At 42.0% G+C, this 15,419-nt stretch overlaps 1 protein-coding gene across 5 annotated transcripts in view; it reads left to right on the forward strand.

Annotated features, from left to right (window-relative positions):
- The window catches only part of LOC116846665 (sodium channel protein 60E), a 110,187-nt gene that overhangs the window by 70,338 nt on the left and 24,430 nt on the right, over nucleotides 1-15,419 (forward strand). For all 5 annotated transcript variants that reach the window (XR_004378550.1, XR_004378549.1, XM_032820798.1 and 2 more), the window contains 5 exons: nucleotides 3,146-3,354; nucleotides 5,386-5,606; nucleotides 7,693-7,873; nucleotides 12,608-12,685; nucleotides 15,087-15,228. Coding sequence is in view for 3 of the 5 variants with exons in the window: in XM_032820796.1 (XP_032676687.1) it covers nucleotides 3,146-3,354; nucleotides 5,386-5,606; nucleotides 7,693-7,873; nucleotides 12,608-12,685; nucleotides 15,087-15,228 (831 nt within the window). In the remaining 2 variants the exon portion in view is untranslated. The remainder of the gene's footprint in view (nucleotides 1-3,145; nucleotides 3,355-5,385; nucleotides 5,607-7,692; nucleotides 7,874-12,607; nucleotides 12,686-15,086; nucleotides 15,229-15,419) is intronic.

Here is a 15,419-nt window from a genome sequence, read left to right on the forward strand (position 1 = left end):
GGAGATACGGGGACTACGGTAGCCATATACGTGCAACATGAACGTCGAAAAACGCGCACGTGTGCGCGCGACAACTTGTCCCGATTTACGATCAAAACTCCGAGCCAAACGCAGGTAAATTTAGGAGGAGACAAGTTTCCACTGCAGGCGCATTGATTTGTCGACATCGGCTGGCTGTGAGCTACAACAGACGTCTCCGGCTAGCTGAGCTCCTCTTCAGGGGATTCGATAAGCTGAAAGTTCCTCTCGCAAGAACGCTGAAGAAACGATAATTTTTCAATTGCCTAGCAGGATTGAGGGAAACAGAAGGAACTGAATCTCTTTATGAGAATTATATGAAGGATTATTTAAAATTATTTTCTTACTTGCGTGATCATAAATCGGTCACACCGATGTGATTATACCGATGTTTGCAAACTTCTGGTAAATATAAGGAGATTTACTAACAATAATCAGTTAGTGCCATCGGAATTTGTGATGCAATTAAGACAGCGCGAGTTCTATTTCGATAAACGAGTTTGATTACGATTACCTTAAGCGACTAGCTGCACGCAGTTATATAACATCCCGTGGGTAAAAGGGTTAATTATGAAAAGCGGCATTCCGGGTAGGCTTGCGGTCGCATTGTTTCTCCGCGGAGTATTTAAGATAAGGTTTGTGAAATATACAGCCGCCCGCGTGCGCCTAATATGAAGAAAAGCATGTTGAGTGTTAGACGCTGCACGGTCTACTTAATTGCGAGTCGTAAGTTTAAAAAAAAACGCAGTTATACATTGGAACGTAACCGGTTCAACTTATAGTAATTTCCCGCGCAAAATTTTTCTTGGCGCTTTTTAACGCCGTTGCAAACGGCGTAATGAATTTCTCCCTGCGCTCGCGGGTTTATTTTCGCAGTTTGTACATTCACGTTTGATTATATTTATTTATACGCGCCCTCAATAAATATCACTTTACTACTCTCTCATGATTCATATGTTACTTTTCCAATTTGCGGAAAATAGCGCATGCATTTAGTAAAATCGAGTCCCATTGCGAAATGCATGATATTTTTCATCAAAGTGTGTAAACTTCTCTGTTTACTAAATCTGTATTGTAATTGGAAAAATAGAGAAACGAATAGTTGGAAACGAACAAATCGCATTTTAACATTATGTACGTCGAAGAGATTAGATTAAACGCAAGATAAGCTCGTGGCGAAGTGGTGAGCATAAATTTCCCAACGAATAATTCTCGTTTCGGGAGGTAAGATGAGTTTCCTCTCATACCGGCCTAATCAATGTTTCCTCGAAGAAGCAATTAACAAATCAGCACTTTAGGCAGAAAATGATCAGATTGTCGCGTTTAGACCTCGGTCTTAGAAACAACCCTTGCACTATCGTCTGAATTCGCAGATACCGGGGCCGTTGTCTGAATGCTGAAACGAGTTATTAATAATTACACGTTGACCCACTACCGTCTTTGGAGGTTGCGCCGTTTTAGCATGCTGCTTAAGCTCTATATCCTGCGAACAGAGCGAACCGCCATGCTACACCTCACCGTGATTCACTGAACGTGAGTGAAACACCGTGTAATAGGTGCGAACTCTTCCCCCTCGATGTATAACAGAACTTAATCAATTTTAACGACACAGCTGTGTTGGTCACGCGGTATCAAATTGCACGTAATAACCCACACATACGTGTCCCATTACTCCACTTGAATTCTGATTGCATCATTCGCGTACAGAGTACACTAAAAATATCAACCAAACGAGGAAAAAAATTTATTTCAATTAACCAGATACCTGGTGAAATGTGAACAAAATAGATCCGGCCGGATAAATAATTCCGGCTAAAGTTACAAAAATTCTATTCAAGACAGAACTGAACAGGACAATTGTGGTTGACCAAACAAGGTTTCTGATTAACCTGATAAGACTTTTAATTAAACAGAATCTGCAACTATTTAAGTTGAAAAATTACAAGTTCTAGTTAACTAAAAATTTTGTTTTGTTAACCAGAATCTTATTAACTTGACCAGTTAACTTGGAATTGTTAACTTCAACTGTGGAATTCTGGTTCGTTCATATTTCATCAGACCATTTGGTTAATCCAAGCAAAACTTTTCCCCGTGCATGGAAGCAGAATGGACAATAGTCTTCATTGAAGTACGAACTTTTTCATTTACCAAAATTAAATTGTAATGGTGAAATTATTAAACGCTAACGAATTCTCACTAATAGAGTCTTAGACGTACAAACAGATATGTTAAACTTGACTTACTACTCGAATTTAAGAGTAGAGGCTTCAATGAAGGTCCAGTTAAGAAGATGTTTAAATTGCAAATTGCGACCGTTATATTGTATGCATTTTCCAGTGCGTCCCGCATTATACCGCAGAAATTTTAATTATGACGCTCTCTGTATCTGAAAATTTTTTATAAAAACAGCGCGCGCAGCTGATCTGCGTGCGTCGCAGCAAGTGAAGAATTAATCTCTGTGCTTTGCGCAAAGCTGCGTGAATCCTGTTACTTCGTTCGAGTAATGTCAGGACGCAATGTAATATAACGGTTTGTCTGTTTGCGCAGTAATACTGCTCTAATAACGGATCTGCTGATCTTCTCGCTAGATTAACTTGAATCGATTATAGCCCCCGGAGCGGCAGTCCTTCAGGGCTCAAGATCTCTCGCGGCGCATGATTTCGCACATTATGAATTTTCACGGGAGAAGTCCGCTTCGACGGAGTATCTCTCTGATCGAGCATTATCTCTCGATTAATGCGCGCGCCGAGCTCGCCTTCGCCAAACATCGAATTCGCGAAGTCGTTAGCGAGATATTCATCTTCGAGAACGACGTGAAAATGTCGCGCTCGGGTGAAGCAAACCCCCGCGCGTTCCGGAAAGAAATTCGCGAGCAACCCTTTCCTTATACCTTCTCCGGGACACCTCGTATACAACTTTCGCGCTTAAGTGAATCGACTATGGCTCTCGAGCGTGGCATACGACACATATATGTACGGTACATAAGATACATCCTCAAGCATATACGGTGTCTCGGAAACAGTTATAAGGGAATCGGGATAATCCAGTTCAGATCTCCCCTCAACCCGTCGGAGGGATCCGGCGATCCGACACAGACAGTAAGAGAGCGCGCACGCTTCTGTTTCAGACGTTCTGCGTGGTGTCCAAGAGGTTCCGCAAGAACTACATCCATAGGTTTACGGCGACTAATAGTTGGTTCATATTCTCACCGTGGAATCCTATACGGCGGTGCTGTATCTTCCTAAGTACGAATCAGTACTTCGATTACGTGGTCATGGCTACCATACTTCTTAACTGCGTCTTCCTGGCCATGACCGAAACCGTCGAGGAAGCCGAGTAAGTATAGCCTGGCGTCTCATGATTATGCAGTAGCAATGACCAGTCGGTTAGCAGTGAACGGCCGCAGAGTATACGTTCATTCCTGTGATCACATGACGAAACGTGACGTGGCTTCTATGAGAACCATGATGCGATACTGGCTATTTAGCTCGGCTGTTATGAAGCACACACTTGGCTCCCAAACGGTCTGAAACACTTTTTTCTCGATGCAGCTTGGAACACAGCCGACGGTGGCCAATGAGAGAACTCGTTTCCGAATAACTGCTAAAGGAAGCTATGTTCTTTCATTGAACCATCGGCTGCGTTCCAAGTTGTACCGAGAAGAAAGTGTTCCAACCGTATTAAAATCAAGTATACAAAGCATTGAGTAAAAATAACTCAAGATTCTAAGTCAATATAAAGTTAAAGTGCCAATGCCCGGTCACGTACCTAATCCTGGACATTGATCTTTTTGTGTGTTCTTCAAATACTTAAACATTGAATATAAAATCATGTACATACATATTGAATAAAACTACATGTACTCTGTGTCAAAAGTTTAAATATCCGTGATATTGAAAAACCGAAACAATAAAATTATCCAGAATAAAGTGCGTGTCGAGTAATTGATGCTTTCACCTTAGGTTCGAAAGTCAGTCTTTTCAATGTACTTAGAGTTACTTAGAGTTACTTAGAGTTATAGTTATTGTAATTACTTCACGGCAGTCGAGGTTAAATTCTTCTTCTTCGTACCGACTCGCTTACAGTCAGATCGTAAAGCTAAGTCGTAAATTCTCCGTGTCCACTCGGAACTCAATCAACATTTTATTACAATCTGAAAACTTCTTATTCCTCTGGAACATCCGATTAGGTGTCACATCTAGTTAGATCTGCGTCGAGTAAGCCGCAATACGCGTTTGAAAAATCGCGCTGCGTGTCGTGCATTCTCTTTAAACATGTACAGCTGACATTCATTTCACGTGTGTTCGCTCAGCATGTAATCCTCTTAAGCTAAGTATCCTCCAGCGAGTAACTCGCGAGAGACGGTTCTCGTCACTACTGCAAACAGCAATTCGTTTAACGCGCTTCCGGTGAATGCACGTCTGGCGGTAATTTTATGCAACTTGCGACCCGAACTGCAAATGCGCCTCAGATCAGCGAGCTTTCAAAGCGATAGACAAGTGATCCTCTCCAGAGATCGTTTCGAAAAGTCAATTGATCCAGCATTTGAAAATGATAAGTCGATACGTGCTGCGAGCAAGCTACTCTATCGAAAGACACTCGTGTTTATATCGATATTTCCGAGGGGGTGCATGAAACAAGTACAATCGCAATCTCTTCCCTCCTCGATTTTCCCTCACTTGCTCCGGAACTCGCTCACAGTTTACATCGACGAGGCGTAAGTTGTCGCGACACATGTGTGTGGCAAATTAATCGAATAATCGACTGGCTAACAAGCGTGTATCTTGGGCGCGGATAATAATCGCTCGAAGCTATCCAGCCTCCTTAACGACATGCCAGAGGCGACGCACGTTTTGTCCCCGCAAATTCGATCATTACGACGTACATGGCAAAGAGGTGGCCGCTCATTATCTCGCGGAAAGTCCGGCAACTGCCGTCCTACGGATGTTCAGATTTAATCTTTAGATTATTTCGCATGGAATATCGCAACCATTGATTAGCTGAGTTTAAAGAAGAATTTAATTGTTATTTCAAACGATATCCGCGACACTGAGAACAATTTGATAATATTAATGAGAATGTCACGAGATCGACCAATTTGCAGTTAGTTTATAGTTGTAACGAAATGTTCACCCACGCGAAGAGAAAAATCCTCTCTGCAGTATCCTTTAATCCAATTTTTGCCACAAAATCCATTCGTCAAGGGATCTGTACGGGGTAGATAAAGGAAACGCGATCGAGGACAGCCGATATAACATTCTGGCTTTTCAGCAGACACGTCGGATTTCGATAACGAGACGACAGTGCACGTTGATCCGATGCTCGATGTAATTCACCCGCGTCCGATGTTTCTCATGTGTGTTCCAGATATATCTTCCTAGCCATATACACGGCGGAAATGGTGATAAAATCAATAGCAAAGGGATTTATACTGAACAAGTACACTTATCTTCGGAATCCCTGGAATTGGTTGGACTTCGTGGTGATTACCAGCGGCTACGCCACCATCGGGATGGAAGTCGGGAATTTAGCCGGTCTCAGGACGTTCAGGGTGTTGAGAGCACTTAAGACTGTATCCATTATGCCAGGTAATACAGCGAATCTAAGACGGGCACGTATTTCCCGATACGTGTGACCCGCCTTGACTGCCGCCGTTGTGAGCGAGACTCTTACCTCAATTGAAAGATCCGACACGACAGTGGTCTGACCTATTTTTCTCGAGAACTCGAGAAGAAATTAATCTCGAAATTGAGAGAATATGTTACATTTATACGTTTATTATTAATTTTCTAACATATATTTTAAATATGTGACAAGTGAGAAACCATTGTCGCTTTGGATACTATAATTATATTATTATTAAACCGGCGTTAGTAAGGTGGAAGTATCACAGACCCAGAGATTTTAAATTGGCTATAACTTCTTAACAACGCGTGGTAATAAGTGCTATTTTTGGGTAATAAAAATTTAAATATGTAGATCTACGTTTTTATTTTGTAAAATTACAGGACACTTAAACAATATGTAGTCTAATATTAATTAAAAAGATGTGGATTTCTATAGTATACTAATATTTGATAGGATCTGTAAGACCCTACCTTACTTTTGTTACATTTTCTCACTTTACTAACGCCGGGTTAAACGTTTTAAAATTATCATATAACTGCACTCTGTATATTTCTTACGTATCAGCGGATTTTATTTCAAATTTGCGTCGGAATACGACTGATTGATCATGAAAATTACATAAACTTCCGCGCGCTTAATACTTGGCGAACGCGTTTCACTAAAAGATGCATAAGCTAGTATCATCGGTAATGAAATAGGAAATTGTATACCGTGGCAACAATCAAGCGCGAACGTATCAGTGCATTGGCCAGCGCGATATAGTTAACAGAATATTAAGCTTATTCCGCTCAGCACCGCGATTAAACGCACACGATCGATAATCAACAGACGCATATTAATCAGCTGCAAATAAACCGGATGTTCCGTATTAATTCGCGCTGCAAATGAAACCCACATTTACGCACGCATTTCGTCGAGATAAGTGTAAATGATCATCCTCGATATGTAAAAATTCTCACGGTCTCGTGCGGCGTGATACGTCGGCGTTAATCGTGATTTATTGTGTTAATTTATTCACCGCGTCAGAGCAGCCGGGAATGACGATCGCGGCGGAATTCGGGCGCGTAACGCGCGTCCGTTGGAAAATATGGATGGATGCTCAGTTTGTTATATCGTGTGTTTTCGCCGTCACACGTTTTGTACAGTTCTTTAATAATAAAATTCACGCATTTACCAAGTTGTAAAAAGGAAAAAATAACAGCTGACAGAACAGAGTAAAGACTGTCGAGTTGAAATATGCACAAAGTGAAAAGAGTGGACGAGAAAGAGAGAGAGAGAGGGAAGGAGGGGGTGGGGAAGACACACGAGTCGAAACTACGAACGCGTACACGTGCATGTATAAACCGACGCATACGGCGAGTAACTTTAAACCGAGCATGACGAAACTTCATGCGAAACAACAAAGCGAGCTGAGAAAGCGCGGAAACGGACAGTATATACGGCGGAAGCTCGGCCGAAAGCAGGCTCAGTCAAATTAAAGAGATCAAAAGGAATAATGGAAGGCCACGAGAGCGGCAAGAATGGTCCGTCACTGACCACTCGGACGAGACACAAAGCAGCCGAGGTCCGAGATGGCAGCAGCGGGTTTAAGTTTCTGCAGAGACGACGACGAGCTCTTAGATGACTGAACAAGAAGCGACGAACTTTGACCACTTTGCCAGAAATTCACGGGGAATGTTGCCTTTCCGCGGTTTCGAGGATCGCCGCGGATCATTCCGGAAACTTCGTCCCATCTCACGTCTGTTATATGTTCGCTGAAAAGAATCACGATTTATTCGCCGTCTCCGTCGGCGCGTCGTCGATTTCAATTCGAACGCCACGTACGCACGTGACGAGAAGTCGCGCGCTGCGTCAGTGGATTTCGCGCCGTTTCGCGATTTTATTAGCATTAGCGCGTCAATCGATGCGTTTTCTTCTCTTTTCATTCACTTAGCTGCTGAGTAAAGTTCTGATGAAAACAGTGTTGATAGTCAAAGTAAGAAGAACAAGGTGGTGCGAGCAAGATCATCGCGAATTATAACGCTGCGTTGTTATTGTCTGTTGCAGGTCTAAAGACTATCATCAACGCGCTGTTGCACAGCTTCAAGCAACTTGCCGAAGTAATGACGCTGACGATTTTCTGCCTGATGGTTTTTGCACTGTTCGCTTTGCAGGTTTATATGGGTGAACTTAGAAATAAGTGTGTGAAGCATCAAGAGCCGAACGCCACGCAAATCGATTGGATCGAGTACGTTATCCTGTATGATACTACTTGAAACGAAAAGTAGCGCGGTTTCCTTTAATTCCGCGAGGTTAGTTTCCCACGGGAGCGTCCTGAGACTGCGCAATATATATTGGGTTGCTCGGCACGTTCTCTAAGGATTCTTGCAGAAAGTGTAACTTTATTTTGATACAGTAGTAGACATTTTTGCGGTGGGGAAAGGTCACCGTAAAGAAAACGAAAAAAAAATACAGTCATGCCTGACTATAAATATGCCGACTTTGAATCTTTCGCGGAAAATCCAACGAACTTGTCGAACAACCCGATATTTTCAGTATTATCCGGAATTTTCAGATGGTCGAATAATTCGAGCAACCGAAGATTTCGAGCCTGAACCTTAGAAGTCGTTCAGACCTTCCGAGCCTGAAAGCATATCCGAGCAGTTGAAACTGCAAAGTTGAGCGATATATCACGGCGAAAAGAAACGAAAGTTGTGTATTTCCCGTTCTCAACGAATGCTATCTTCTCGCTCAGGTTTTCCTCGGGTACGAGTAACCGGTTCGATCGAACAGATCGGCCGATTGATTCCGCACAAGCTCGGGGCTCGAACATTTCCAGCTCGGATTGTTCCAACAATTCGATCGCGTAATTCCCTCGAATCCTTCGTCTCAGCTGTGCTTCGCATCTTTACTCGTGTTTGATATCGCGCGATTCCAGAGAACGGCTTTTTCGAGCAATCCTATTCTGGACACATAGCGAACTGCGCGATTGCCTTTTTAATTCCACGCTCCGTTTTTCTTCTACGAGTGTCACGTGCCACGTTGCCTCATCATGAGAATCGGAAAGGCATATTTAGCTTTCGACACGTGTCCAAAACTGTCTCAAGCCACACTGAGAGGAAAAGATGGTTGATCTCGCGAAAAATCATTGTTATTTTCGGCGCTAACGCGCAGAAAAGTATACATACCGCATTCAAAAATGTTACTTGTGTTTTAAATATATATATATATATATATGTATATATATATATATACAGTGTGTAAAAAAATTAGACCGACAAACTTTAAAGGGAAATAGAGGACATTAAAACAAACATATTTTGTTAATGATGTTTTTCTCTACGACGCTTCGTTTTAATACTACAGGGTACAAAATAGGAATTTTATGATTTTAACAAAAAACAAACATATAAGTGAAAAAATTAAATTTATTTCAATTACACATATATATTTTAATCTTCAAAAAACAATGAACAAAAGAACGGAACAAAAATGCGCAATTGATTAGCTCAATTTATAATAAATGTTAAAAAATTCCTCCATTTGCTTCAACGCAAAGATGACATCGTCGAAACATCGATTGTCTTATACGCTCGAAGACTGCAGAAATATTCTGAACCTGATATGCTGCAGCAATAATTCGGGCTACCAATGCTGCTTCTGTTTCAATAGGTGTCTATTGAAACAGAAAGTTTGTCGGTCTAATTTTTTTACACCCTGTATATATATATATATATATATATATATATATATATATATATATATATATATATATCATAAATTCATCCTAAGCAGCGGATTCACTTAAAATACCGTCTGAATTCTAACGAGTTTAGCATTTCAGTCAGAAATTAAATTAAATTTAAATTTAAACAAAATTTAAACAATAAAAAACATTAAATTGAAACAAAAATTTGATTCATTTACTATGTAAAGTCGAGCCAATGTTTTCTTTGATAACATTTTATAATATTCTTGCAAGGAAAATAAATTCTCCTTTCTCGAGTTTATGACAATGAGCTTTTCTAAGATTTATGATGAGCATATTATAAGGCTATTATCAAGAGAATACTCTTTATAGAAGAGAACCATTATTCAAAAGAGACAGAAAGTGAACTGAGTAATCTCTTTGCCGAGCAGTAAAGTGGTATTTTTCTCCATGTATCTTCTTGTTGTTGTAACAAAAAACTAGCAGGAATAATAACACGTGCAAGGCTATTATCGCTGACACTATCGTAACATGTACTGCACAAAAATGGTTCTCCTGATCGTGATTGCTTTACTATGTGATTACACAGTGTCAAGTACCAGACACTTTTTCCTCAGCGCTGGCTAAAAGGTAGCGTTTCGGATGATCGACAGCCGAGCGTGTCAGCTGTGCATCGGCGCGGATATGTGAACCGCACGCGGACGTTTAAAGTGCTGCTTAATCGTCACCGTACTTCGGCCGTAATCGACGACACGGTTGGCACGGGGGCGCGGGGCGAACGCTTGCTCGCAGGCATCGCGCCCCTACGAGCATTCGTTTCCGCTTCCTTCTCGGCGGCCTCCGTTAGGCGCGCGTTTACGAGCATCGCTATCTGGCTTCCGGTCGCGATGCCAAACGGGCCGCTCACCGCGTGCTTAGAGAACTATCCGCCGACGGATCTCATTGTCCGCGCTTCTACTGTCCGACAGCATCGATCCGCATCTACTTGCCGGCACGCCGCGCGTCCCAGCGGATTGCGATCCGACGCGCCACCCTCGAGGGAGACGCATCGATGCACCAGCACCGCGTTACGCCGCGCTTCGCGTCGGAGAGCGCACCGAGGCACGAAGCCACTCACGAGAAACACCGGCAGGATCTGTTGTTGTTGTTTTTCTCCTTTACTCTTTTCGAGAGCCGAGTGCGCACGGTGATTCATGAGGACACACGGTGCCGGGAAAAAAGCGAAAAAAGAACGCGGAATCCGGACGGTCGCGTAGCAAAAAGGGGGTGACATTGCATTATTTATGGACTCGGGTCCGTGGATAGGAAGCAGGGTGGTTGGGAAATGACAAGGACATAGCTCAATCTTCTCTCAATCGGAAACTGTATATTATGGACTCACATTAAGAGCCAGTTATTGCCTTCGTGGAAGCGATACAAGGTTAGCGTCTAGCGTCGTCTGAGAGTCTTCGCAAAAGGTTTCATTGTGATTGAAAATTTAAAATCAAATTTATCTCAGGCGAAAATTGACTCAAATTAATCTTCATTCGTTCCTCGCAGAAAGTACTTAATGATGAAAAAAATTAATCAATCCGAAAAATGAACGAACTAAAATGCGTAAAACTTGAGCGAGCTTTTTTCTTTTTTTCTGTCTTTTTAATTTCCATTTCTTGAAAAATAAATTTGTCTTTGTGGAAGTAACACAAGCTAGCTCTTAACGTCATTTAAGAATCTTCGTGAATAGTTTCACCGTGAAGAAAAATTTACTCGAAAATCGAGTGGGCATTTATTTCAAACAAGAATCGACTCAAATGAATCCCCAATCGTTCCTTACAGCAAACAACAATGAGAGTAGATTAATCAATTGACGAAAAAAATGAACAAAATTGAGACTTGAACGAGTTTCTTTTTCTTTTTTCTCTCTTCTTTTGAGAGATAAATTTGCCTTTACAATGTGACTTCGCCTACATCAGCAAATGACGATGGAACACAATGCGGCAGTTTACTCGCTCGACTCGGTGGGACTGCCATTTCGCATCGGATAAATCTGAATGGTCTAATGGCTGCGCGTTGTATTCCTGTCGTGGTTTCATATTGCTATTACGGTGATTTCGCTGCTCGTCACAGCGAGCAGGGAACATTGTGAAGTGGGCAAAAGCACGCATGAAAGATAATGCGTATATTCTCGCCGCGTTAATTTAATGCCAAACGCGCGACGGCAGCGTTACGATTTCCATCTCTTAATGCCGCGGAGCATGATCTTCATCATACATGTAATCGGGTATTAGCATTTGGCGTCAAGCGCGAGCGGCATTAAACGGAATTGGAAAATCAGCTTTATTCAGCATCAGCTGACGACACGAATATACGATAATCTCTCGTTAATGATCGGAATAACGTCATTATTTTAGAGCATTATGTGCGTATATATGTGTGTGGCCTGTGTATATATGTGTATATATGTGTATATATGTGTGTGTGTATATTAATATCATTGTTGACGCAAATTGGAGTTTAAGAACAATTCACAATGATACGGTAATTGGGATTATTATGCGACCAAACGGATAATTCTCTAACACGGTGTTTCCAATGCGATATTTCGCGACTCATTAATAACGTCGTCAATATTTGAGGACAACTCTCTGATAGAGACTAAATTTTCAAATTGACACCAACAAAGATAAAAGGGGAAACGCAATGTCATCCAAGTTTCAACAGTGTGACTTGGTCCGTATTAATAGTCGTTACATGAAACTCCTCTCAATTGAGACACTCAGATTTGAATTCAGAGTTAGATGAGAGTTTTTCAGTTGAGTCGCAATTACAGACATAACGTTACAAATAATATGTAATTCAGCTGAAAAACTTGGATATAGTACTGAATAAAAATCTGATTGTTTCGTGTGAGATCAATCTCTCTTAAGTAACGACTATTAATATAGCTGTTAGAAAGTGTGTTGTGCAAATACAACATCGACTCGCGATGAAATTTTTTACACGTTACATTAAACACCACCTACATTGTCACGCTCTTTGTCGGATATTGCTGAAAGTCGATTTGATTTATTTGCGCTGTATTGAACGTCAGCAAACTGCCGAGAAAATTGATTTGATAAATTGATTGACCCGCGAGAATACGTGTACATATACGCACACATACACATACACACACACACGCACGCGCGGAGAATGAGAAAAGAGACGATTGTGTAGTTCTCTCGCTTTAAATCTCCGGAGATTCACGGGGCCGGAGCTGGTAAGAAAACTAACGAAATTTCGTGTCGCCAACAGGTGGACTTGGAACTCATCCAATTGGGCGTTCAACGAGGACGAAGAGCCAATCATCTGCGGCAATGTAACCGGCGCCAGGTTGGTGTTTCTCTGCTTACCCTTTGGCCGATCCCACTCTAGATAAGCTAATTCGAGACGTGGAGAGGCCGGTTACCTCGCATCAACATCTCGGCAACGAGTGCCACTCGATTCGCGAGGGAGTTGCGAAAGAAGCGAGAAAGATGGGGAGAGTTTGCGCGATACCCGTGACGATATGTCAGCCGTAGTAACGGAAACTTGCCGAACTTCTCAACGTCACGTCCGCTTTCCGATAGCTGAGAAATCCACGGATCTTTGACGTGCCAAGCGGAAATTTCATTTCGTGCCACGTGAAAGTGTATCCGAAGCGAGACGAAGTGCCCGCGAGGCGAACACCGCGGCTTCTGTGAGAACCGCAGAAATTCTTTAATTTTCTTCGCCTGCGAGAGAGACATAATTGAAATTCGCAAAAGTGCGAAAGGCGGATGAAATTCAACCGACAGAAATGTGAAGGAGCACACGGTGGAAATTGCGAAACTTTCCAGCTGCATCTGCGGCCGTGGAAACGGAAAATGGCGCGAGTCCCTCAAGTCCGCCTCGATATCGTCTGCAACAAAACTGATGCTTCCCTTTAACGGTTACAACCTCCCGCATGCTACGAGGTGTACTCACGACACGATGGTACACATCGGCGATTTATGATGCTCCAGGCGGAGAAATGCAAAACGTCACACTCGTTCCCTCGCGTTACGCTCAAACGCAAATTACGTTATTGTGATTACCGGCGATTATAGGAAAATTGTCGCGGCTGCAACGTTACCGCCGTGCAATCGCGCGGTTATATATCTTCTTCTTTTTCATCAATCCGATCTCCTTGTGATGGGGACGACTACCATTATGATATCCGGTTGTACTTAATCGCGCGAGTACACCCCGACGGTATCGTTTGTCCGCGGTTTTATACTATACACTTTGGCGGATACGTGTACGGGCGTATCTCTCCATATTTATCGGTTTTCGGGGCGCGTCCATTTCCCAAATGATTGCGTCGGCCGCACGTACGACGGAATTCGCACCGCGGCCGGTATAAATAAGTTTGCAAAAGCTTTACTGCGTTACGTGGCGCACGAACTTTACGGCACTCTTTCGGTATCGGGGCGCAGTGTCTCGCGGAAAGTAGGCTTTTTATTCGATCAATACGTCCGAAGCTGACGGTTGTTTCTTTGCACTTTCGATGAGGCACTTCCCCGCCGTGCCATGAAACCCACGTCGATTGAAGCGCATGGAAATATTACGCCTTCGCCGCGATGCATCGTTTTGGCCCTCTCGAAACTGGGCTTCTTTCGCAAAACTCGTGTTTTAACCCTTATAGTCCAGGGAAGCCATAGCGGCGCGACAGTAATTTTACGAGACACAGTAATTCTACGATTCTTCTTCTTATTCTTATTTTTTCATTATTATCCAGCTTTTTTACACAAACTAGTGGAAAAAAAACTAAAAAATATAAAAATTCAAAAAATTTTTTTTTTTTAATGAGAAGTTCAAAAAAATAAATAACTATACAAATATATTTATGTTATTCAAATTTTTTATATTTTACTAATAATAATAATAATAGACTATTTTACTAATAATAATAATAAATATTTTACTAATAATAATATATAATAGACTTCTAAATTTATTTTAAATTTTTTAGATCATAATTAATATTTTGTTTTATAACTTCTTTTATTTTCATATCATATATTTTTGCACAATATTTCTCTGTCATAAATTGATATCTTTCCGTGACTTTTAAGATTTATTTACGATATTGAATAAGAAGAAAAAAATCAATTTGAGAGAAAAGTTACCGTACGATTCGGGAAACCGCTACAGTAGGTCTCATATTTCTTACCAATCTACTTCCTTTTGATATACACGAAAAAGTTCCAGTTCAAAGACTGTAAAAGTCGCCCGAGAAACCGCCCGGAGACTGTAAGGATTAACGATGAAAGCGTGAAGCGGACGGCTCCGAAGTGTTCCACTCGACGGCGAAATCATCGCTGTATTTTACATCCAATGGCAAATGCATATCACGCTGCAAAAATGCAAAAATGCAAATTTGTCCTGAAAAGGACAATAGACCTCTTCTCTGTGCGGCTTTTTAAGAAAAATTCTTCGCACGCGGCGCAAATATCCCGCAGCTATTATTCGACGCCTCGAACGTCTCGTAACATGCAGATTTCATTAATACCGTCCGTATCTTTTAATAACACGAGGAAACGTTATTTTCGACCAAGGGGTGACAGGGTAATCGATGGCCGGACCGATTAGCGCGAAGAAGGCCGACGCGGTGAAGGCGCAGCCAGTGATATTTCCGCACTTGATCATACTACGGACACTTCAGAGCGTTCTCACGGTTATCATGGATATGGATCGCAATGTCGGCAATATAGGTCTCACCTATATTTTCCAGGCACTGCAACGAGAGCTACACTTGCCTCTGCGTTGGCCCTAATCCAAACCACGGTTATACCAACTTCGATAATTTCCTGTGGTCAATGCTCACCACCTTTCAGCTGATTACCCTGGATTATTGGGAAGACGTCTACAACAAGGTCGGTGGGCCGCTCGGCTAATCTAAAAAATTTCTCGAATCTTTATTCCGCTCTCACAATGTCAATATAGATTGTAGCACATAGTTTCGCGTACTTTCTCGTAGCATGAGATTTTCCTCCTCGATGCATTTCTCAGACTATCAAGTGTTTCTTCCCGAAGGAAACTTTCTCAAGTGAATTTTCATCACGTT

Source organism: Odontomachus brunneus, unplaced genomic scaffold (assembly GCF_010583005.1).
Source record: "Odontomachus brunneus isolate Ranch 3 - 2012 unplaced genomic scaffold, Obru_v1 Obru_scaffold_066, whole genome shotgun sequence".
NCBI classification, from domain to species: Eukaryota; Metazoa; Arthropoda; class Insecta; order Hymenoptera; family Formicidae; genus Odontomachus; species Odontomachus brunneus.